Here is a 23,091-nt window from a genome sequence, read left to right as displayed (position 1 = left end):
AAATCCAAAATGCAAGGTGGCAGTGTAAACCAAGTAGCTAAAAGTGTTCTTGGAAAGAGGAGTCTTCACATTCCTGATGACTGCAGGCGCACTGTTTGATTCCAGGCTGCTTTGGCCTCCCACCAGAGTTGGACTGTTTCTGAAGTCAGGGCTCTGCTATGCTCGGCCTATGGGGGATTCAGTTGATTCAGTCTATTTTGCTTTTTTTCTTAGAGGTAATAATAATAATGATGGCAGCTCCACAGTTTCCATACTCTGAGGAAGTACTTGTGCCTAAGCAGTGCGTCCTTATTAGAGACATAGATGGCCTTGTACGTGAGACAGGGAGGAAGCAGACAGGAAAATGAGGTTTATGAGAAAAGCCGAAAAGTTAGAAAAAAGAGAAATAGGGATTTCTTGAGAAAAGAAACATAAAAGTTTCATTCATTCATTCATTCAATTGTATTTACTGAGCATTTACAGTATGCAGAGCACTGTACTAAGCAGTACAATACAACCGTAAACAGATTCATTCCCTGCCCATAAACAGCTAGCAGGATGTCAGATATTGATTAGAAGGATTATTCTATAAAGAAATACAGTGGGACAGTATGGATAGAAGTCTTATTCAAGAGAGACATAGGAAGTAGTAGCCAGATTTCAGTTGAGAGATCTGTTCTGAATAGGTTGATTTCAATGCAGTAAAGACTGAGAAGCAGTGTGGCCTAGTACAGGGAGCACAGGGCTGGGATTCAGGGGACCTACCTGCTGTGTGACTTTGGGTATGTCACTTCACTTTTCTGTGCCTCAGTTCCCTCATCTGTAAAAACTGTGGGCCCCATGTGGGACAACCTGATTACCTTGTATCTGCCCCAGCGCTTAGAACAGTGCTTGACACAGAGTAAGTGCTTAACAAATACCATAAAAAAAAAACAGTAGAAAAGTTGTAGGAGCCAGGCTTGCTGGGGAAGAATCCCCCTACTGAGAAAGAGGAGGGAAAGCTGAGAAACCATGGCCAAGTTATCAGCAACCAGCCCTCTAGAAGGAGGGCCTGACTGGTTGAGCCCTGATTAATCTCCTTGCTGTTCAGGATTCTTGTCTGAAAGTCAGGGCAGTGGTGGCAGCAGAAAATCCCTTGGGGGGATACAGGGTAATCGGGTTGCCCCACATGGGCTCACAGGCTCAGAGAAGTTAAGTGACTTGCCCACCGTCACACAGCAGACATGTGGCAGAGTCAGGATTTGAACCCATGACCTCCGACTCCCAAGCCCGGGCTCTTTCCACTGAGCCACGCTGTTTCCAAAGACCAAGAGTTAAGAAAGAAAAATGGAGAACTTGTGGGAGTGGCAAGAGGTCCGAGGCTGAAGCAAATGCCCTGGGGACAAACAGACTCAATATAGAGAAAATACATAAAATAGTCCATAATGACTCTATTCCTCTCAAAATCACAAAAGTCACATTCAGTCAAGAGTGATTTAGTAAGACGTTGAAAATGCCATTTGAAACCTAGAAGATGCAGAGTCATGGCTAACGTATGGTATAGAAATAAATGCGATCGAATGAATGAAATCATAGCAGGAGGTTCCTATCTATGGTGAATAAGTGGACTTCAATTGTTGGGGAAAGTACAAGGATGACATTAATAGTAGTGGCATTTATTGAACATCCACTTGGTACAGTGCACTATATTAGGCACTTGGGAAGCACAGAAATAATTAAATAACACATTCCCTACTCACAAGGATCTTACACTCCAGTGTGGGGAACAAACATTCAGGTATTTAAAACTAAAAAGGTCAGTAGTAAATAATGAGGACGTATATACTTGGGCGCTAAGGGGGGTGTGAGTGAGTTTCATAAGTGCTTGAGGTGAATAATAATAATTGTGGTATTCGTTAAGTGCTTACTATGTGCCAGGCACTGTATGAAGCGCTGCGATGGATACAAGCAGATCAGGTTGGACACAGTTCCTATCCCATGTGGGACTCACAGTCTCAAGCCCCATTTTACAGATGAGGTAACTAAGGCACAGGGAAGTGAAGTGACTTGCACAAGGTCACATAGCAGACAAGTGGCAGAGCCGGGATTAGAGCCCATGACCTTCCAACTCCTGGGCCCGATGATGATGTTCCAGGGTGATGGGAAATCAGTTGAGGAAGGCTTGTTGGAGAAGGTGGAATTTTAGGAGGAATTTGAATGTGGGGGGAGATGTGATCTGTTTGAACAAAAAAAAGAGACACTGAAAATTCCCAAATTTCTGCATAATAGCACTCTTTATAAACGTACCAAATCTCTGCCAGAGTCTTACTAAATTGAATAAAAAAAGGACATCAGATTTTCTAAACCAGATTTTGCTTTGGATCTTCACCGCGAGAGATGAGCCGAGGTTAATGCCAGGGTCACAGGCTTGTGAGACAGGGACGGTGGTGTTGCTGTCCTCATTGATAGGTTTGAGTGGGAAGATGAGGAGATCCCTTTTGGACATGTTAAGGCTGAGGCGTCAGCGGGCATCTAGGTCGAGATGTCCTGAAGGCAGGAGGAAATAAGTCTGAGACTGCAGAGAAAGAAAGAGATCGGAACAGGACACAGAGATTTGGGAGTCACCTATGTAGAGAGGGAGTGGGTGAAGATGAGAAAAGAAGGGGACCCAGAACAAAACCTTGGAGAAGCCCACAAAAGAGACTAGAATGAGTAGCCAGAAAGATTAGAGGAGAAACAGGAGAGGACAGTGTCAGTGAAGCCAAAATTATCAGTCAATGGTATTTATTTAGCATATACTATGTCCAGAGCACTGTACTACGCTCTTGGGAGAGTACAGTACAACAGAGTTGGCAGGCACGTTCCCTACCCATAACGAGCTTACGGTCTAGAGGGGGAGACAGATATTAATATAAATAAATAAAATATATAATTTAAAGGTATTTACATAAATGCTGTGGGTGAATATCAAATGCTCAAAGGGCACAGATCCAAGTGCATAGATGCAGAAGGGAGAGAGAGCTGGGGAAAAGGAGCTTAATTAGGGAAGGCCTCTTGGTGGAGATGTGACCTTAAGGTTAGATAATTTCAGAAAAAGTTTCCGCAAGAAGGGCTTGATCCTCAGAATCGAAGGCAGCTGAGAGGTCGAGGAGGAGTAGGATGGAGTAGAGGCCATTGGATTTATCAAGTAGGACATCACTGATGACTTATGAGAGGGCAGTTTCTGTGGAATGAAGCTAGATTAGAGGGGGTCAAAGAGAAAGTAGGAGACGAGGAAGTGGAGGTAGGTGTGGACAATTCTCTCAAGGAGTTTGGAGGGGAATGGTAGGAGAGAGAGATGAGGCAACAACTGGAGGGAGCCATGTATTCAAAGGAGGATTTTTTTAGGATAGGCAATACATAAGGAAAGTAATAAATACAAAATTAAAACAAGTAATTGAATATACAGTTGAATAAACATATATACATAGGTGCTGAGAATGAGTGTAAGCACACGTGAAAGTGCTTGAGATGACTGATAGACTCATTTGATTAGGACGCAGGGAGTGAAGAATAGAAGTTATGTTAGAGAAGGTAGGCTTTTAGGTGGACTTTGAATATGGGCAGGGCTGTGGTGTGTTGGTTTTGAAGAGGAAGGGGGTTCCAGGTTAGAACAGTGAGCAAAAGTGAGGTGTAATTAGAAAGTTGTTACCTGGTGAACCAAGGGTAGCCCAGACAAAGTCAGAAGAAACACATCAGGCAGAAAACTGTGGAAACATTGCTTATTAGGAACCTATATGGGAAGCAGCATGGCCCAGCGGGAAGAGCATCGGTCTGGATGTCAAGTAACCTGGATTCTAATCTTGGCTCTGTTACTTGTCCTTTGTGTGATCTTGGGCAAATTACTTAGCTTCTCTGGGCTTCAGTTACCTCATCTGTACAATGGGGATTAGGACTGTGAGCCCTGTATGGGACACGGACTGTGTCCAACCTGATTGCCTTGAATGTATTCCAGCACTTAGAACAGTGCCTGGCATGTAGTAAGTGCTTAACACATACCATTTAACCCCCCTGCAAAATACCCCCAAAACCTGAGTTTGTAGCTTAAGCAGGGCCTTATTGAACTTTCTTCCCAAGCACCAAATCAGAAGTGGCCTCACACAAGCAGAGGAGCCAGCTTCATGGGGTCATGGGAGCCTTTACCTCTATAAAATTTCCCCCTGTTCCCTCCCTGTCCACTTTTTGGGTTAGGCCGTAGACCTCGCCCATCCAAGAAGTCCAATAAAGACTTATAGCTTCCAATCCAGCCACTCCTAGACTCCTTCCTGCATTTCCCCTGGCTAAACCCTGCCTCCCCTTTCACTCGCACAGTTAACGAAAAGCTGGTCTCCATGCAAGCAAATTACATGGATTACATGTGCTTACATGTCCAATTGGCCTTTGTAACTAGTAAACTAAGCCCAAAGTGACCTGTAATTTAGTTTCTTATGGGGAAGGGTGCACATATGCTGCAGAAAGGAGCTTTTAAAAATTAGGAGTACTGTGAAAATTATGTAATGCACAAAAAAGGTTGGGAACCACTGATCGAGAAAATGTAAAATAAGCAAATTGAATGGATCCATCTGGCGAAAATGCCATGTTGATGAAAACCATATAAATTGGAATAGTACTATTGAACAAAGTTGAATTGTATGGATGGACTATAAACACATTTGTCCCTTTAGATAACATGACCTTATGGATTTTGGAGATGTAGATACCTATTTATTGGCATGGTTTTCTGTATTGTGATCACATTTTGCTCAGTAAGCCCTCTTAGAACTGAGTTACATAGCCTCATAATTCAGTGGAGACCCATCTGCATCTTGGAACTAAACAAGCACATTGCTTCCATGGGGTCTTAGGGGAAAATTATAAAGTGAAATAGTTTTTAAAGCATCAGTTTTCATTAGTTCAGTTAGGGAAACCCATTATGTCCTCTGTCTAAAAAGAGACTTGTCTATATTGAGATATCACAAAACTGCTTTATGGGCAGCATCTTTATGGAGTTATAATAATGATGATTTATGATATTCTTATACTAATCACCAAGATTCATTTTGGTTAAGATTAAGTTATTGCTTGTTGACATGCTTTGCTGTGGTTGGTATTTAAGAAGCGATGAGATTTACTGTTTATGAAAAGTGTATTTTGTTGTAATCATCTGCTCTCTTAAAAATGCCTGCGAATATTTTAAAAGAGCATCCAGAGGGTTTGGTGGAGTGAGGAGCTGTCTGTCCAAAAAGACTGGATTGGATTGCCTTAGCTGTGTGCCTTTAGTTTCCTCTCCCATTGATTGTAATAGGGTGTGATCTTGAGGTGGTAATTTTACTCTTTCATGAGTTTAGGATTTATTCAGAGGGTATCATTTCGGGTAGACTGGATTGCTTCAGCTGTCTAGAGCCTAAAATCATCCTATTTTATGATGAAAGATTATGAGTGCATAAAGCATCTATTTAGGTCTCTGTGCTTTATTTACTCTGCTGCAGTATTTGTAAAATAAATTGCAATTGATCTGTCCATTCTGAAATGTATTTGACAAATCCATCGGGACATGATGATATTTGGAATAAGGTTGAGAAACTTAATTTCAGGAACAGTCGTGTTTCAGATTAATGAACAGTACATCAGAAACTTCACAACTGCTTCTATTTAAGTGCCCAGAGCCATTGTTTCCCAGCGGTATTAACTCTGAAATTATTTCCTTCTTGGATGTGTCTCTTGCTTCACTACTGGATTACTTGTGGTATGAAAGGTTTGAGGCCAAGAGTAACCCATGAGAGAGGCAGAGAGAGCTCGTAGGGGAGGTTGAGACTTGATCACTCAGGAGGGAGACCCCCTTTTCCCCACCAACCCTGGGCTTGTTTAGGAATTGAGGTATTTTTAGCCCCTGAACTTGGCAATCAGGGCCACAGGAGAAGGAGCGAAAAACTGGGAATAGGTGATATTTGTGCCTATCTTGGAAAAAAACTGCCTATATCTGATGTCTGGGATAGCAGAGTTTGCTGTACTTCTAAAAACCCTAGAACCAATCATTTATGGGGGCCATCCTTCCATTCACAGCATAAATTTCGGGGCACGGCAGCACATATCATCCTTTCAGAAAACACTGTTCTTTGCCCTGGTTAACCAGACAATTTTCTTTTGTCGTCCTTCCGCATCCTAGTTGCTTTCTGGGAGTTCGATCTCCATTTACTTTCTGGACTATCTTATCCGTAGGTCCCGAATTCTTGCCCTGTGCTTGTGTGCTTTGCCCAAAGTATTTAGTTTACCTTTCTCTTCCTTTTCCTCCCTTCTCGTGGGCAGGGAGCATGTCTACCAACTTGGTTATATTGTAATTTTCCAAGTGCTCAGTACAGTACTCCCTGCACAGTCAGTGCTCAATAAATACGATCGATCGATTCTCTCTGTAGCCTTCAGTGGAAATAGCATAGCTCTGAGAATCAGAGGACCTGGGTTCAAGTCATGGTTCTTCCCTCTGGGATTATACCATCAGTGGTGAATATTTGTTAAGATGAATGTTTGGCTAACCTGGGCCACAGTGAACACAGTGGTTATCAAATCAGCTGCCTCCTGGGTTATGGCACTTTGGGACAGCATTGACTCTACCTGTGGCCACTCCAGCTATAAATGGATCTTGCTCCACAAAACCGTCTCAGCGCACTTCACAGTATGCTGTAATCCCGCCTGCCTATTCGCTTGTTACACTTTGCATCCCAGTGGGAGCATGTCTGGAAGGAATGAGAGAGAGTGGCACTAAGCAAATCACTTTCTCTCTAACTGAATCCTTCTTGCAGGTTTTGGTCCTGAATTTGAGGACCCAGACTTATCCATCATTATCAGCGGGTGATTCAGTCGCTAGGCTCATTACCATTGCAGCTTGGTCCTAACTTCCCCCTTCCCCTCCCCACAGCACTTGTGTATATTTGTACATATTTATTACTCTATTTTATTAATGATGTTTATATAGATATAATTCTATTTATTCTGGTGGTATTGACACCCGTCTACTTGTTTTGTTTTGTTGTCTGTCTCCCCCTTCTAGACTGTGAGCCCGTTGTTGGGTAGGGACCGTCTCTGTATGTTGCTGACTTGTCCCAAGTGCTTGTACAGTGCTCTGCTCATAGTAAGTGCTCAAATACGATTGAACGAATGAATGAAAGTGTGGATTTGAAAGGTAAGGTGCTGGTGGGACTTGCATCTGAACATCCTATCATCTGCATGGAATAGCTTTCCTGACAGCCAGGCTGTGAAATAGCTCAACCACCTCTTGGAGAGTGATGCTTCTTGTTCCTCCATCACGTCCCCTCCCCACAGCACTTATGTATATTTGTACATATTTATTACTCTATTTTATTAATGATGTTTATATAGCTATAATTCTATGTATTCTGATGGTATTCACACCTATCTACTTGTTTTGTTTTGTTGTCTGTCTCCCCCTTCTAGACTGTGAGCCCGTTGTTGGGTAGGGACCGTCTCTATATGTTGCTGACTTGTACTTCCCAAGTGCTTGTACAGTGCTCTGCTCATAGTAAGTGCTCAAATACGATTGAACGAATGAATGAAAGTGTGGATTTGAAAGGGACGGTGCTGGTGTTACTTGCATCTGAACATCCTATCATCTGCATGGAATAGCTTTCCTGACAGCCAGGCTGTGAGATAGCTCAACCACCTCTTGGAGAGTGATGCTTCTTGTTCCTCCATCACTTCCCCTCCCCACAGCACTTATGTATATTTGTACATATTTATTACTCTATTAATGATGTCAATCCAGACTGCACAATAAAAAGCATACATTAGAGCAGAGAGGAATGTAACTAGATAGGAATCAAGGTTCCTATATTATGAGCAAGGACTGTAGAAACTAAGAAAACACCCAAGGCTATATATTTCCTCTTGGGTAAACCTGACGCAGATGCTTCTACTTGCACCAGCCCCTACCTTGCCAGCAACCTCTTTACATGCTGCAACTCTGAGAATAGCAATGTGCAGCAGCTCCTAACGTTTCTGCAGTGGGATTGGACCTGGAGAGATATGAGGGGGATGCACTTCCCCAGTTTAAACCTCTACTTTCCAACTCTTCATTGTCAGCCGTGCATAGATGGCTGCAAAAAGGGGTGGCTGACCTGTGAGCTGAAAATGATTGATTATTCCTGACCGAGACTCTTGGTTCAGTGCTCTTTCTACCAAACTGAACCATTATTGTCTGCCCAAGCAGTTTGCGTGGCAGTTTATGGGGGAGGGGAGGGAAATCTGAGTGGGTACTGCTTGCTACTTAATAACCACTGGTCATTAAGGCTCCCCATAGAGTTAGTCCCCATACCAGTCCCACAAAGGGAAAGTTGAAACCAAGTCTTTTTTATTGCAGTTCTGCCTGGCTTGGCCTTGGCAGGCAAGGCACCAGGTCCTTTGTGTAACTTTCTGTCTCCCAGGATGACCTGTAACTTAGCTCAGCTGGTAATCAATCAATCAATCAATCATATTTATTGAGCACTTACTGTGTGCAGAGCACTGTACTAAGCACTTGGGAAGTACAAGTTGGCAACCTATAGAGATAGTCCCTACCCAACAGTGGGCTCACAGTCTAGAAGGGGGAGACAGAGAACAAAACCAAACATATTAAATAATATGTACATATTATACAATGTACATATTAATAATATGTACATATAATATTATGTAATAATAACCTAAGGCGCTGGCTCCTCGCTGACCTTTTCTCCCCCAAATCACATCTTCTCCAAGAGGCCTTCCCCAGCTAAGCCCTCCTTTCCCTAACTCCCTCTCCCTTCTGTGTCGTCCTTGCACTTGGATTTCTACCCTTTAATCACTCCACCCTCAGCCACACAGCACTTTTATACATATCTGCAATTTATTTATATTGATGCCTGTCTCCTGTAGACGGTAAGCTTCTTATCTATCAACTCTCCCAAGCGCTCTTCCAAACAGTCTGCACACAGTAAGCGCTCAATAAATACGATCGATTGATTGCCAGACTCTGACTGTCCTAAGGCCAATTAGAGTAGCGGCAGAGTAATGCTCCAGGTGTGGGGGTCTGGAAAAACCTATAATGTTTTGCTTCAGAGGGATAAAAGTAGCTACATCAGGGTTTCTGAGAAGAGGTGTGTTGCTCTGGGAAAAAATGGGGAAAAAGCTCTGATTTTCTGCTATTCTTACTTGATTTCCTTCCCCTGCCCCAGGTCTTTGTATTTGTAGTCCAGGACTTGAGATGGGACTAATTTATATCTTCATTTATATCTATTCAATCTCTCACGGTGCATGAGAGGCTCGAGGGTCAGGTTTGTCCAGAAATAGAACTTTCTCCTGAGAAATTCATCTGAGAAAAATGCCATCATCATCATCAATCGTATTTATTGAGCGCTTACTATGTGCAGAGCACTGTACTAAGCGCTTGGGAAAGAAAAATGCCAGTTCCTCAGGCAGTAGCATTTACTGAAAGTTTATTCTGTGGTGAACACTATACTAATCTCTTGGGAGGATATAATAGAGAGTCCCTTTCCCCAAGGAATTTACATTCTGGTTCCTCATGGAGATGTGGTAAAATGGGGATTGAGATTGGGAGCCCCATGTGGGACAGGGACCATGTCCGACCCGATTTGGTTGTATCCTCCCCAGTGTTCAGTACGGTGCCTGGCACATAGTAAGCGCTTAACAAACACCAGTCGTTATGTGGTAAAAGTCACTTTTTTCCCTTCTGAGTCCCAAACATCTTTCACAGTTTTGGCATTTTCAACCACTTCTTCACAGCCAAAATGGCTCAATATCTATAGGAAAGAGTTTCTGTTTGGAAGGAGACCTGGATTATAATCTCAAATTCTGTCATTTGACTACCTGGATGATTTCAGGCCAGTCACCTAACGTCCCTCCCTCAGTTTCCACATCAGTAAAATGACAAATATAATTCCTTCTTCCACCTATTTCCAGGAAGTTGTGAGGACAAGTAAAATGACTGATGGGCCGGCGTTTTTTAAAAAAAGTGAAGAAGCACCTCTATAAATTAACAGTGCTATTATAAATAACATGTTTCCATTTCTTAATCTACTTTTGGGGATCCTTTTCCTAATATTTTGGGACTCAGTAACGCCCATTCATTTTGATATTTCTATGAGCCATTGTTGTGCCAAACGTTTAGTACAGTACTTCATATCTGTCAGTTTCATTTACCAGTTGCTACACTGTTGAAATGTTAAATTGTTACTTAGATGTAGCTAGGCTTTTTTCATAAGCTTCGTTTCTTTTGGCACTTTCTTCAGCCGACCAGTTTGTAGGTTAAGCGAAACCCATCAACAAGAACTTTAACTCCAGTCCCATGATTTTCATTCTCATTTATTTCTTTTGTTGCCAAGGTGGTTCATCCAGTAACACTTTCATCCGGTATTTTTTTTTTTTAATTCTTAGGGATGCTACTGGCCAATCAAACAATGGCATTTATTGAGTGCTTACTAAGTGCAGAGCACAGTAATAATAATAATGTTAGTATTTGTTAAGCGCTTCCTATGTGCCCTTCATTCATTCATTCAATTGTATTTATTGAGTGTTTACTGTGAACAGAGGACTGTACTAAGCACTTGGGTGGTACAAATTGGCAACATATAGAGACGGTCCCTACCCAACAACGGGCTCACAGTCTAGAAGGGGGAGAAGTGCCAAGCCCTGTTCTAAGCACTGGGGTAGATACAAGGTAATCAAGTTGTCCCACGTGGGGCTCAGTCTTAAGCCCCATTTTATAGATGAGGGAACTGAGGCACAGAGAAGTTAAGCGACTTGCCCAAGGTCACACAGCAGACAAGTTAGAACCCAAGCCCGCCACTAGGCCATGCTGCCTCTCATAATTATGGTATTCATTAAGCGCTTACTATATGCCAGGCACTGTTCTAAGCGCGGGGGTAGATACAAGATAATCGGGTGGACGGTACTAAGCGCGTGGCAGAGTACAGTACAACGGAGTTAGCAGACACGTCCCCTGCCCTCAGTGAGCTTGCAGTCTAGAGGGGGAGACAGACAGTATAAATAAATAATTTACAATATATAATTTAAAGATATGTACGTAAGTGCTGTGGAGTTGAGGCTGTTGTGCCTTCTGCGACTTCTTTCACATCATCAGAGTCTCGGAAGCTGGATGCTTTCCTTCTAAGACTCTCCAGGAACTCTTGTTGCCGCCACTTATCTGCACTGAAACCTACCCAGATTTATCTGTCCAAAGAGAAGGTGTCCACCATCTAGGGCAGAGGGCCTGGCGATGGTCACAAACTCACCTTCATAGGTGGTCGTCAATTCGCTAGGCAAAAGATGTTTCTGCGCACAGTGGGCCCTTTGATTGAGCAGGCTTCTGTGTTTCTTGTTAAGCTGCTCTTGTGGTGTTCCTCCTTTTGACTCCCTTGGAACTTCTGAAGTTTCTCTTGGATCAGTTACCGTTTTTTCGCTGGAACTGGTGCATCATTGCCGTTAACTGGTTCTCTTCCTTCCTAAGTGAAGAGATGGCCGAAACCCAGACTGTGCTACTTCATGTGTTGACAGTTCCAGTATTGAAATTATGCAGTATCCCACCGAGGCTCAGCTGTGGTAGCTACATGGGGGAAGATGGCAGTTTAGGGGGGGAAAAGAAAAATCACCTTTCACTGAGTAACAACCTTGGTATTTGGCCTTTCTTCCCCTTATTGTTGGTTGGAGGCGGTGGAGGCGAGGGGTACTGCTGTGTATATAGCAACTAGAAAGGGCAAGTAAATAAAAAATTTCCACCAATTTCCATCATTTATTTTCTTTCTTAATTGACGGGTTTTGTGCATTGATGTTGCCTTCTATTTTTTGAAAGTGAGATGAATTTACCCTGGAGTGAATTATATATGTGTACACACACACACACACACACACACACACACATATTACACACGTATATGTTTTATATATATATACATATATATATATGCCACCCTCTTCTTGGAAGGATGTAATGTTTACTGAAACACCTACTGCTTTGGAAATCAAGATTATTCTGATTCATGAGTAAAGATTAAGTGTAGTATCGGTGGCATACAGGATGCCCAAGAGCTAGGCCCAGGGCCAGTTTAGTGGCATTGTTTTGAAGCCAGTGTCCCTTGCATGATTTTCCCCACCGCGCAGGGTTGCGGGGAGGATTCTTAATGGTAGCTGAAGTGAGGAAGGGAGTTGTGCATGGTGGGAGAAGGTGTCTAATTTGCCCAGAACTTATCCAACATTCCCAGTCTTGGCCACGGAATTTGCACTGTGGTTCAGGACATTAGGCCCTCCCTGCCAACAGAGCGAATCTTTACCTTTCAATAGGCCACAGGAGAGCGCCTAAGAAACAAATGCAATTAAATTATATGGCCATCCAAAAGCAACTATGGTCAAGAAATGGGCTGAGATTTTGAAGAACTATTCATTTCAAGTTGATATGAGAAAGTATTTCAATCTTCTACCTTTGCAGATTTGTTTTTTGTGAGAACCCATTTTGGTGAGGGCCAAGTAAAATTGGAACCTGTCAGAAAGGCACTGAATTACGCAAAAGAGAGGATGAAGGTGTAGGGAGAGAGCTTGGAGCCCAGTGAATTTCTGTAATTCTTTTTGGCCTGTTCCTGATATCTTTTAGCTCTCTAGAGCTTGCTGATGTTCAGGAATCTCTCAAAGAAAGCCTTAGGTGTTTTCGCCCCATCTTAAATTCTGGATGTCTCGTCTGTGTGTCTGTCCCCCACTAGATTGTATACGCTTTGATGGCAGGGATCAGGTCTTCTAGTTGTACTCTTCCAAGTGCTTAGTGCAGCTCTGTGCACATAGTAGCCTCTCCTTAAATGCTCTGATGTAGTGGCTGATTGATTGGCTCTGTGAGGACTCAGCTGCAGATGCTTCTGCATGGAGTTAGTTGCTAGAGAGACCCAGGCCCATCAGAGGGGGTATTTTTGGAATTAATTAATTCATTCAATCGTATTTATTGAGCACTTACGGTGTGCAAAGCACCATACTAATACTACATACACTATGCAACCTGGTTTCTGAGAATTAGTAGCTCTCTTAAAATGGGCAAAAAGTAGACTTAGGAGGTTGAAAAATGCCTTTTTAAGCATAGTTTTGTTGAAGATGGAGTCTCGTATTGGAAATACGTGAGCAACAGTCTAGTCACCAAATATTAAGACTGTGAGTCCCATGTGGACTGTGTTTAACCTACCCCAGCCCTTAGAACAGGGCTTGACACATAGTAAGCGCTTAACAAACCCCATCGTTGGTATTCTTTTCGGGACCGATTACGGGGCCAGAATTGATTGCAGCGCTGCTAGTCCTTGCCCGTCACGTTCCCCATTGAGAGATCCAAAGTTAGGACGGGACTAGGAGGTGCAGATCAGTGCCCATTGCACACAATACATTTACATAGAATATTAATTTGCAGCCAAAGGAACCACAGAGGAGTGTCTATACCGGCCTCCACTAGGATCATAGTAATTAATTAGCTCAGCCTACTGTGACATTTCACGAAGTTAAACACATGCTCATAAGTGCACATAATTGTTTTTTTGGAAACCAGACAGAATTTTTCTTGTAAAAGTTACCTTCTACTTTTAAATAACCTTCACCATTGAAATAAGGCAGAATTCCCTGTATTAAGACCCACAGCTCTATTTTTTGGTGGGGGAGTGGGTTGTGGTACTATTTTCCAAATTGCTGAAGCTCTGTTGTCCTGTAGATTCATTTTCTATTATAGCGAGAGGCTTCAAAAACTGAAGGAGCTGAGGCATCGTAGACATTTCTATTGCAACCAGGTCCTTATTCATGGGGAATGAGATAATAAAAATGAGTAACTGGGACATAAAGCATAATAAATGGAATTTCAGGAGTAGTTCCTATGAGCCAGTATTACACATGCCAGAAGAGGGTCATAAACTTATTGTAAAGAAGGATCAAATTCTAGTAACACCAAGAAAATGATTCAGTCAGTTAGATGCATGGTGTTCACTAGGATTTTCTCATGGTGCTTCAAACGTAAAAGCTTTGTGTGAGTACAGTAATTTGCATTGCTTACCTCAGTTTTCAAACCATGTGTTGTTTGTTGCTACCCACAAAAGTTTCTGTTTCTATGTCCATTCTTTCTCAGCCACTCTCGGCTGGGAGATGAGAAAGAACCACCTGGAAACTCTGTTGGTCCCTCAAGGGCCCCCAGATCAATCAATCAATCAATCAATCATATTTATTGAGCACTTACTGTGTGCAGAGCACTGTACTAAGCGCTTGGGAAGTACAAGTTGGCAACATATACAGTCCCTACCTAACAGTGGACTCACAGTCTAGAAGGGGGAGACAGAGAACAAAACCAAACATATTAACAAAATAAAATAAATCGAATAGCTATGGACAAGTAAAATAAATAAATAGAGTAATAAATATGTACAGATCACAGCTTGAGGGCACCAGTGAAGAGTGAAATGAGATAATAAAAATGCACAAAAGCATCTAAGCTAGAATTGATAATGGATAACTTATTCTGTTCTGGTCGACAACAGCTTCCAATTTGAAAGAAAAACTAGGCAACCCATTAAGGAAAAGGAATGGCTAAAGGAGGACAGAAATACCTTTAATTTTAAAAGGTAATGAGCATTTTACATATTTGAGATAAATACAGAAATGAAGGGGAATACACTTTTTTAAGTTGGGTAGATTGTCCTTTGGGGAGGACTTCTTCATTGAAATACCTTAAGATAAATTAAAATTTGATCTTTGGTTTTATTTTCCACCGTGATTGCAATAGTACTGTCTGGACAGGCTTTTAAAATGGTTCCATGACCTTTAGTTAATGTGATGAAAACCTTCATAAAAACTGATACCCACGTGGTCTGAGTTTCAAAAAAAAAATACAGAAAAGCACTTAAAATACGGCAGTGTCAGAATAATGACTTTTTGCTGGTGACTGCTGTTTCCAGGGAACTCTAACCTTGGCACAATAGAATGAAGTATAACATGTGAATAGGTGTTTATGACTTCCATATAGTGAGGCAGTTTGAGTCAGGTTAACAGCTAAATTCTTATTATGTATTTACACTAAATGAAATGGACTAATTCTATTACGTGGTCTGAAGAATTCAGTTGTAATGTGGTGTTTGTTTTATAAGCTATATTGTACAGCTTTCCCCGCATGTCACACTAGAATCCTACATACTGTAAAAATCGTGACATGGTATTTTAATATACTGATATATTTAAACAATACAGAGCGTATCTGTGAAATCCCAGTAGGAATAAAGTGTAAATCTGGCAGGAGCATTTCAATTCTAAATTTGACATAGAGTGTCAAGTTTGATTTTTTTTTTTGTTGGGGGTGGGGACTCTGGAATTCACCATCCTATTTTGGTTGATTTCTCACAGACTACCAAAAAGAGGTTTACTGCACAGGCCAAAGACATGTAAGGTGTTGTGGGGCTAATTTTCACAAAGTAGAATGGTAGTTTTATTTTTAAAGATATGTCGAATGTGGGCTGACTTTTATTTTACTTGATGACTTTCATATCCGACTCATTTTACTGTTTAAAAAGATGATTTTTTTCAAAACTAGAAGTGGGAAAATCATCCTGAGATCTGAAAATCCATTTGAGTAGTTGAGACTCATATTGTTGGTCATCATCGTAACTCGTGGAGCAGAACAGAATCTACTATTATGTCTGGTAGATCGACTCACCCCACCCCCGTACGTACCTTGTGCATATCCATTTGTAATTTGATTTAAAGTCAGTTTCCCTCTGTAGTCTGTAAATTTCTTGTGGGGAGGGATCGTGTCCTTCCAAGCAATTAGTACAGTACAGAGGGCACTCAGTAAGCACTCAATAAATACCATTGATTGATTTTTGAATTCACGGGCATTCTGTTGGCGGATGGGTTTTTTTGTTTGTTTTTTAAATGGTATTTATTAAGCTCTTTCTATGGGCCAAGCACTGTACTTAAATGCCGGAGTGCTTACAAGTTAATGGGGTTGGACACAGACAGTGTTCCATATTGGGCTCATAGTCTTAATCCTATTTTACAATAGAATGAACTGAGGCACAGAGAAGTTAAGTGACTTATCCAAGGTTACACAGCAGACAAGTGGCAGAGCTGGGATTAGAACCCAGGTCCTTCTGTTTCCCAGGTCCGGGCTCGATCCACTAGGCCACACTGCTTCTCCACCACGTTGTGGTGTTAAGTAAGCAGACCTTGCTCCCGATGCATAAAATGTAAATAAGTAAATGAATTGTCTTTTTAAAAATAGGTGTAGCTTAAACATATTTGATACCTTAAGAACATTGGTATATGAAGGTTATTCTTTGTTACATATAATAATAATAATAATGGCATTTTGTAAGCGCTTACTATGTGCAAAGCACTGTTCTAAGTGCTCTTTAGTTAACTAGTTTTCCTTTTTTCATCTGTCTGGTAATTAAAGCACAAGATTAGGAATCAAGTTTTCTAGATACATTTAACTTCAATATTCTTCAGTTTCCCCTTTCTAATAGGTAATATCAGGGTACCTTGAAGGGGTGTTGAAGATTAATTCAGATTTTCAAAAGTGTGCTTCCTTCTGGCAGACTGTAGTTTCACTTGAGATGTAAAGTTTCTTAACCTTCAAATTATTCATCCAATAATCAAAATGGAGAGAGGGTGCTGTATCAGTGACCTGAAAAAGAAATTGAGAAAATGCTCATTAAAATTGCAAGTGATCCTAATTTAGGTGTGGCCGCTACAGCATAGGAAGACGGGAGCGAAACTCCTGAAAGGACATCTTAAATTAGGGAAATGGTCCTTCAGGATAAAGAGCCGGGTAGTATAAAATTCAGTCTCAAACAGAGGTTAAGGAAAGAGTGACCAGGCAAAAGTATATATTTAGAAACACCCAAATGCTCATCGTTGAGACAGGAATGGAGTGCTGTAATTTAAAGATACAGATATGAGAGAGGGATCTACTAGCAGGATAATGCCATTCATTCATTGTCGTATTTCTTGAGTGCAAAGCAGTGTACTACGCACTTGGGAGAGTACAATATGACAACAGACACATTCCTGCCCACAACGAGCTCACAGTCTAGAGGGGGAGACAGACATTAATATAAATAGATAAATAAATTATAGATATATAAATGATACAGGTATGTATATATACATACACACACATACATATTCCATGCAGGATAATAAATTGTTCCAGAATTCTCTGTATTTGACTCTTAATAATGAACTGTGTCCAGTTTTAGTGAACAGTTTTTGAAAATTAGGAGAATCTGGAGAACCAGAGAAATGTGACAAAAAAGGATTGAAGGGCTAGAAACTAAGTCCTATATATGAAGGGTTATGTAGGGCGAGGTTTAAAAAAGGGACTAGTTTGGCGTGATGGAAAGAAAACTGATGAATGACGAGCTTGTTGTGGGCCGGGAATGTGTCTGCCAACTCTGTTATAATGTACTCTCTCTAGCGCTTAGTACAGTGTTCTGCACACAGTAAGCACTCAGTAAGTACAATCGATTAATCGACTGAATTTTATGAAGAGTTAGGGGAGATGAATCTTTTCTCTGTGTTGAAAGTGGAATTGGGCTTATATTTTAGTTGTTATCTAGGTCTCAGAAAAGGTCCTTGACTGAATGGATGATTAAAACATTGGATTGGACTACCAACAGTGGAAGTAGGGGTGAAATCAGTGTACGCAATGCCTGCTGTTTTAGAATATATATTGGCATAACCAAAGAGATTGTAATCAACAGTATTTATCAAGCATAATAGATCCATGATGAAACCAAATCGAGTCTTCTGTCAAAAATGTGACTTCCAGTATGTATTGAAGTGCGCAAGGAGGCTGAGATACAGCAGAATGGCCTAGTGGATAGAACATGGGCCTGGGAGTGAGAAGGACCTGTGTTCCATCACTTGTTTGCTGTGTTACCATGGGCGAGTCACTTAACTTCTCTGTGCCTCACTTACCTCATCTGTAAAGTGGATATTAGACTGTGAGCCCTATGTGGCACAGGGACTGTATCCATCCTGATTAATCCTGGGTTCTAATCCCGGTTCCCCCACTTGATGGCTGTGTGACCTTGGGCAAGTCACTCAACTTCTGTGGGCCTCAGTTACCTCATCTGTTAAATGGGGATGAAGACCGTGAGCCCTCTGTGGGACAGGGATAGGGCCAGTGTTCAACCTGATTATCTTGTAGCTATGCCAGCGCTTTGTACAGTGCTTGGCACATTGTGAGTGCTTAACAAGTACCGCAATTATTATAATTCCTATTCGTATACCCAGCTGACTGCAGGTTGTGTATGCAATACGATTGATTGATTGATTAATTGTTCTGCAGCCTTTTCCCTAGCACGTTTCTCCTTCTCTGCAACAATGCATTTGTCCGGAGAGGACTGATTAGCCAGAAAACGACCGGCCTCAAGCTGCAAGATTCCCAAACACTAGTATTATTGGAACAGTTCCCAAGTTTGACCCTATGTCTTTTATGTACTTGGTCTTCGTCCCCAGCCCCTCAGCACTTATGTAAATATCTATAAATTATTTATGTTCTGTCTTGTTCCCTCTCTAGACTGTAAACTCATTGCGGGAAGGGAACGTGTCTATCAACTCTCTTGTGTTGTGCTCTCCCATGTCCCTAGTCCAGTGCTCTGTGCACCGAAAGCCGCTCAATACGTACCATTAATTAACTGTTTGACCTTCAGGACTTCTTGGAATCTTTTGCTTGGACCCCATTCAGTGCCGAGCTTTCCATAAAAATTTGTCCCCGAGAGCCTTTTATCTGTCGTACATCTGCATTAGACCACCCCATCGTATCCGAGTCCTGATCATCACTCCCTCGGTGCCTGTGATGCGGCAAGTTTGCAGGACTTCAGATTTGGGGTGCACTGTTGCCGTATTTTTCAGGGCTACCCTGCCTCGTCGCAGAGGGAACACGATTGAGTTGTTTTATATGCCGTCGGGATGCTGTCCGGGCCTCCCAGCTCTCTAACCGTGCTGCTATGACGATGGCAAGGGTAGACCTCGATATTCATCTTTCCAGGACCAAGGTTTCAGCTTCCCAAATGTTGTGAGGACCATGCCAGTTGATCATGAGGTCGAGTTATCAATAAGACAAACGAAGAAGCAGTGTTGACTAGTGGAAAGAGCACAGGCGTGGGAGTCAGAAGACCTGGGTTTTAATTCCAGATGTGCCATTTCTTCCAATTCCTTGATGTGAGACCTTGGACAAGTCACTTCACTTTTCTGGGCCTCAGTTTCCTCAACTGTAAAATAAGGATTACCCGTTTTCCCTCCTACTTAGATTGTGTGCCCCATGTCGGACAAGGACTTTGTCCAACCTAATTAACTTGTACCTACCCCAGCACTTAGAACAGCGTTTAACAAAAACCATTTAAAAAAAAGCAATTTGAAAACATACTGCCCAGGGATCAGTTTTATTAATAATAACAATAATAACAATATTGTTATTAATATAACAATATTGTTATTAATAATAACAATAATAATAATGGTATTTGTTAAGGGCTTACTATGTGCCAAGCACTGTTCTAAGCACTGGGGTAGATACATGGTAATCAGGTTGTCCCACGTGGGGCACACAGTCTTAATCCCCATTTTACAGATGAGGTAACTGAGGCCCAGAGAAGTGAAGTGACTTGCCCAAAGTCACACAGCTGACAAATGGTGGAGCCGGGATTAGAACCCATGACCTCTGACTCCCAAGCCCGTGCTCTTTCCACTAAGCCAGGTTGCGTCTACGAAGCCAGGCTGCTTCTAAGCCATGGCTTTAAGCTACATATTCATTCAAACGTATTTATTGAGCGCTTACTGTGTGCAGAGCACTGTACTAAGCGCTTGGGAAGTACAAATTGGTGACATATAGAGACAGTCCCTACCCAACAGCGGGCTCACAGTCTAGAAGGGGGAGGCAGACAACAAAACAAAGCATTAACAAAATAAAATAAATAGAATAAATATGTACAAGTAAAATAAATAAATAGAGTAATAAATACGTACAAACATATACATATATACAGGTGCTGCGGGGAGTGAATAGTGACATCAGGTATTGGGTGAAGCTTATCTTCAGTCTTTTTCAATCTGATTGGGAGTCAAAAGCACTTAACATCTTTTGAAAAACTTTCATTGAGCATCAGCTCTTCACTAGCTAAATGGGGAATACGCAGAAGGAGTATACAACACTTTCCCTGACCTCAAGGAGTTTACATTCTAACGAGATAGACAAGCGTACATTTATATATATCCACTAAGACCTTGGTCACCTTTTGAGGTGCAGTTTTCTTGATTTCTTCACCCTGAAGCTTCCTGGAGTGGATTATGGAAGATATGAGTTTTCAGACAGATTGAAAGAGGCTCGAAGGGGATACGTGAATACTCCTATCATGGAAGATGTAATTAACACTAATACGTGGTCTTTTGTAGATCCGACTTACTGATATGCAATAATTTATATTCATTATTAGGAAAACATAATCTATGCTTTTGTTTTTTCTTGGCAGCAACTTGAATTAGTGGAACCCAGTGGGTGGATTCATGTTCCTCTAACTGATGCTCATAAGAAGCCAATTCGCACATTTATGATACAGATTGCTGTTTTAGCTAATCATCAAAATGGAAGAGACACTCACATGAGACAGATTAAAGTATATACTCCCGTGGAAGAGAGCTCTATTGGTAAATTTCCTAGATGCACAACGATTGATTTCATGATGTATCGCTCAATAAGGTGAATCTTTTTTTGAAACAGGAAGTCATCAGAGAAAAAGGCCCCGTTTTCTTTCTTAACTATCAGTTTCAGTTTTCTTGAAATCATGTTTGTAATTTTACATGTACATTTTTTGTTTTTGTAATTTTAATAAAATAATATAACAAAACAATTTCTGGGTTGCATAGTTATTTTATGTTTTTTTCATTGTATGGAATAGATTGTATGTGTTTGAATTTATGTGAGTAGTGTTAAAATAATTTACTTTAGCAACAGGGCAATGAAAATTGTGATATTTGCTTTATACTATAAAGTTGGAGGAATGAAACAGTTTGAACCGTGTACAATTTTTATTCACTTACCAGATGGTTACTTCCTCTAATAGCTATATATGAGAATGTTTTCACATTTGGGTTTAAATTGGATCAAAATTCAAAGTTAATAGGTCCCTTTCTATTTTTTTCTGTCTAAGAAAGTCTTGTTATTTTAATAGAATGAGTCCTTTAGCAATTGTATATTTTGAAAAGGATCCATTGCGGCATGTGATGCATGTCTTCTGTAGAAAAAGTTATTTCACCTACTCTTTCTTTTTGTAGTAGGCCTTGAAGTGGAAGTGGAAGTTCATTGTAGTTCATATGGCCATGTTACTAAATTGTATTTCCTGTATTTCTTGTATAAGTAGTATTTCATGTGGCCTGCTGCTACATACTGGTTAATGATGTAAACGTTATCTAAGGAATGTACAGACCACATGCTCTTATTTCCTAGAAAGTTGTTTTGGAATATCTTACAGCAAAAATGCAAAGCAGTTCACTTTTGAACAGGATACAAGCCTTGACTGTTGTGCCTAATGAGTGGAGAGCCACATAAGGCATTAACCCACAGCAACTGTATATGTGTATATATGGTTGTACATATTTATTACTCTATTTATTTATTTATTTTACTTGTACATATCTATCCTATTTATTTTATTTTGTTGGTATGTTTGGTTTTGTTCTCTGTCTCCCCCTTTTAGACTGTGAGCCCACTGTTGGGTAGGGACTGTCTCTATGTGTTGCCAATTTGTACTTCCCAAGCGCTTAGTACAGTGCTCTGCACATAGTAAGTGCTCAGTAAATACAATTGATGATGATGATGATGATGAGGGATGGTGAGGAACAGACAGTAAGTTCTGTGAGCCCACTGTTGGGTAGGGACTGTCTCTATATGTTGCCAATTTGTACTTCCCAAGCGCTTAGTACACTGTTCTGCACATAGTAAGCGCTCAATAAATACGATTGATGATGATGATGATGATGAGAAGCAAAGCCAAATTGGCTGATCAGTGTTTTATCGCCATGTTCTGTTCCTCCTGGAGAGCAGTGTGAGGGTTACTGTCTCTGACTTCTATTATATCTTTTCTTCTGTTAGACGATTATGGACCTCTTACTCAGGTATTTCACACCCTGTTTCTAATCTCCTTGTGCAACTCTGTTGTATATTGTTTGTGTGACAAGATTCCTTTTGTTGGTTTTTATTTCTACCACCTTCGAACTTCAGCTGGTTCTTCCTCATCCTGATGGTTTGGGATTTTCTCAACAGCAATGTCACAGTTATTATTAGCAATTCTGTGTTCTCTCTGTCTGTACCCTTCACCTACATCTCATTTAGCCTTCATTTTTACTACCCTTCAAACCTAATCTCTTCCGTCTGTCCTTAGATGGATTCACGAATCATCATGGTTGCCTATCTCTGAATCTTCCCCAGCTATTTTATATCATTCCTAAAATGTGAACAGAACTGCTTTTAATATTCTAGATATGGACATACCTTCTTGTTCTTTTCCCTCTTAGGAGTGTTTGGCTCTCGTCAGCTTATCAATCAATCGTATTTATTGAGCGCTTACTATGTGCAGAGCACTGTACTAAGCGCTTTGGTATCTCTTCCAGGCTGCATGAGGAATTGGTGCTGTTGTAAAAAGCTGCAAAACTTGCCTTCCTGGACACCTGGGACTTGTCCAAGAGATTCCTAGTCCCCCAGGGGCTCCAAGCAGTTGCAGATTCCTTTTCTCTACAAAAGAAGTCACGCTGCAAACTGAAGCTCCTTCAGTAACTTCAGAAGAAGCTCCTTACTATGAGGTGTGTTCATACCATTGACCCTCAGCAAAATAAAGGGACATAACAATAATAACTATGGTTTTTATTAAGCGGTTTCCCCGTGACAAGATGATGATGATGGTATTTGGTAAGCACTTACTATGTGCCAAGCACTGTTCTAAGCACAAGGTTATCAGGTTGTCTCACATGGGGCTCACAGTCTTAATCCCCATTTTGCAGATGAGGTACTGAGGCACAGAGAAGTGGCTTGCCCAAGGTCACACAGCAGACAAGTGAAGTAGTATCGAT

At 41.2% G+C, this 23,091-nt stretch overlaps 1 protein-coding gene across 5 annotated transcripts in view; it reads left to right on the top strand.

The window, feature by feature from the left end:
- The window catches only part of ANAPC10 (anaphase promoting complex subunit 10), a 75,320-nt gene extending 52,463 nt beyond the window's left edge, over positions 1 to 22,857 (top strand). For 2 of the 5 annotated variants that reach the window (XM_038755421.1, XM_038755422.1), the window contains exon 6: positions 20,499 to 20,844. In XM_038755421.1, the coding sequence (XP_038611349.1) occupies positions 20,499 to 20,729 (231 nt within the window). In that variant the 3' untranslated portion in view covers positions 20,730 to 20,844. Of the gene's footprint in view, positions 1 to 20,498; positions 20,847 to 22,635 lie in introns of those variants that run through there. The other 3 variants (XM_038755426.1, XM_038755424.1, XM_038755423.1) reach the window with 3 other exon arrangements.
- Positions 22,858 to 23,091: the final 234 nt, after the last annotated feature.

Source organism: Tachyglossus aculeatus, chromosome 12 (assembly GCF_015852505.1).
Source record: "Tachyglossus aculeatus isolate mTacAcu1 chromosome 12, mTacAcu1.pri, whole genome shotgun sequence".
Classification (NCBI taxonomy): Eukaryota; Metazoa; Chordata; class Mammalia; order Monotremata; family Tachyglossidae; genus Tachyglossus; species Tachyglossus aculeatus.
This window is presented reverse-complemented; position numbering and strand designations above follow the sequence as displayed.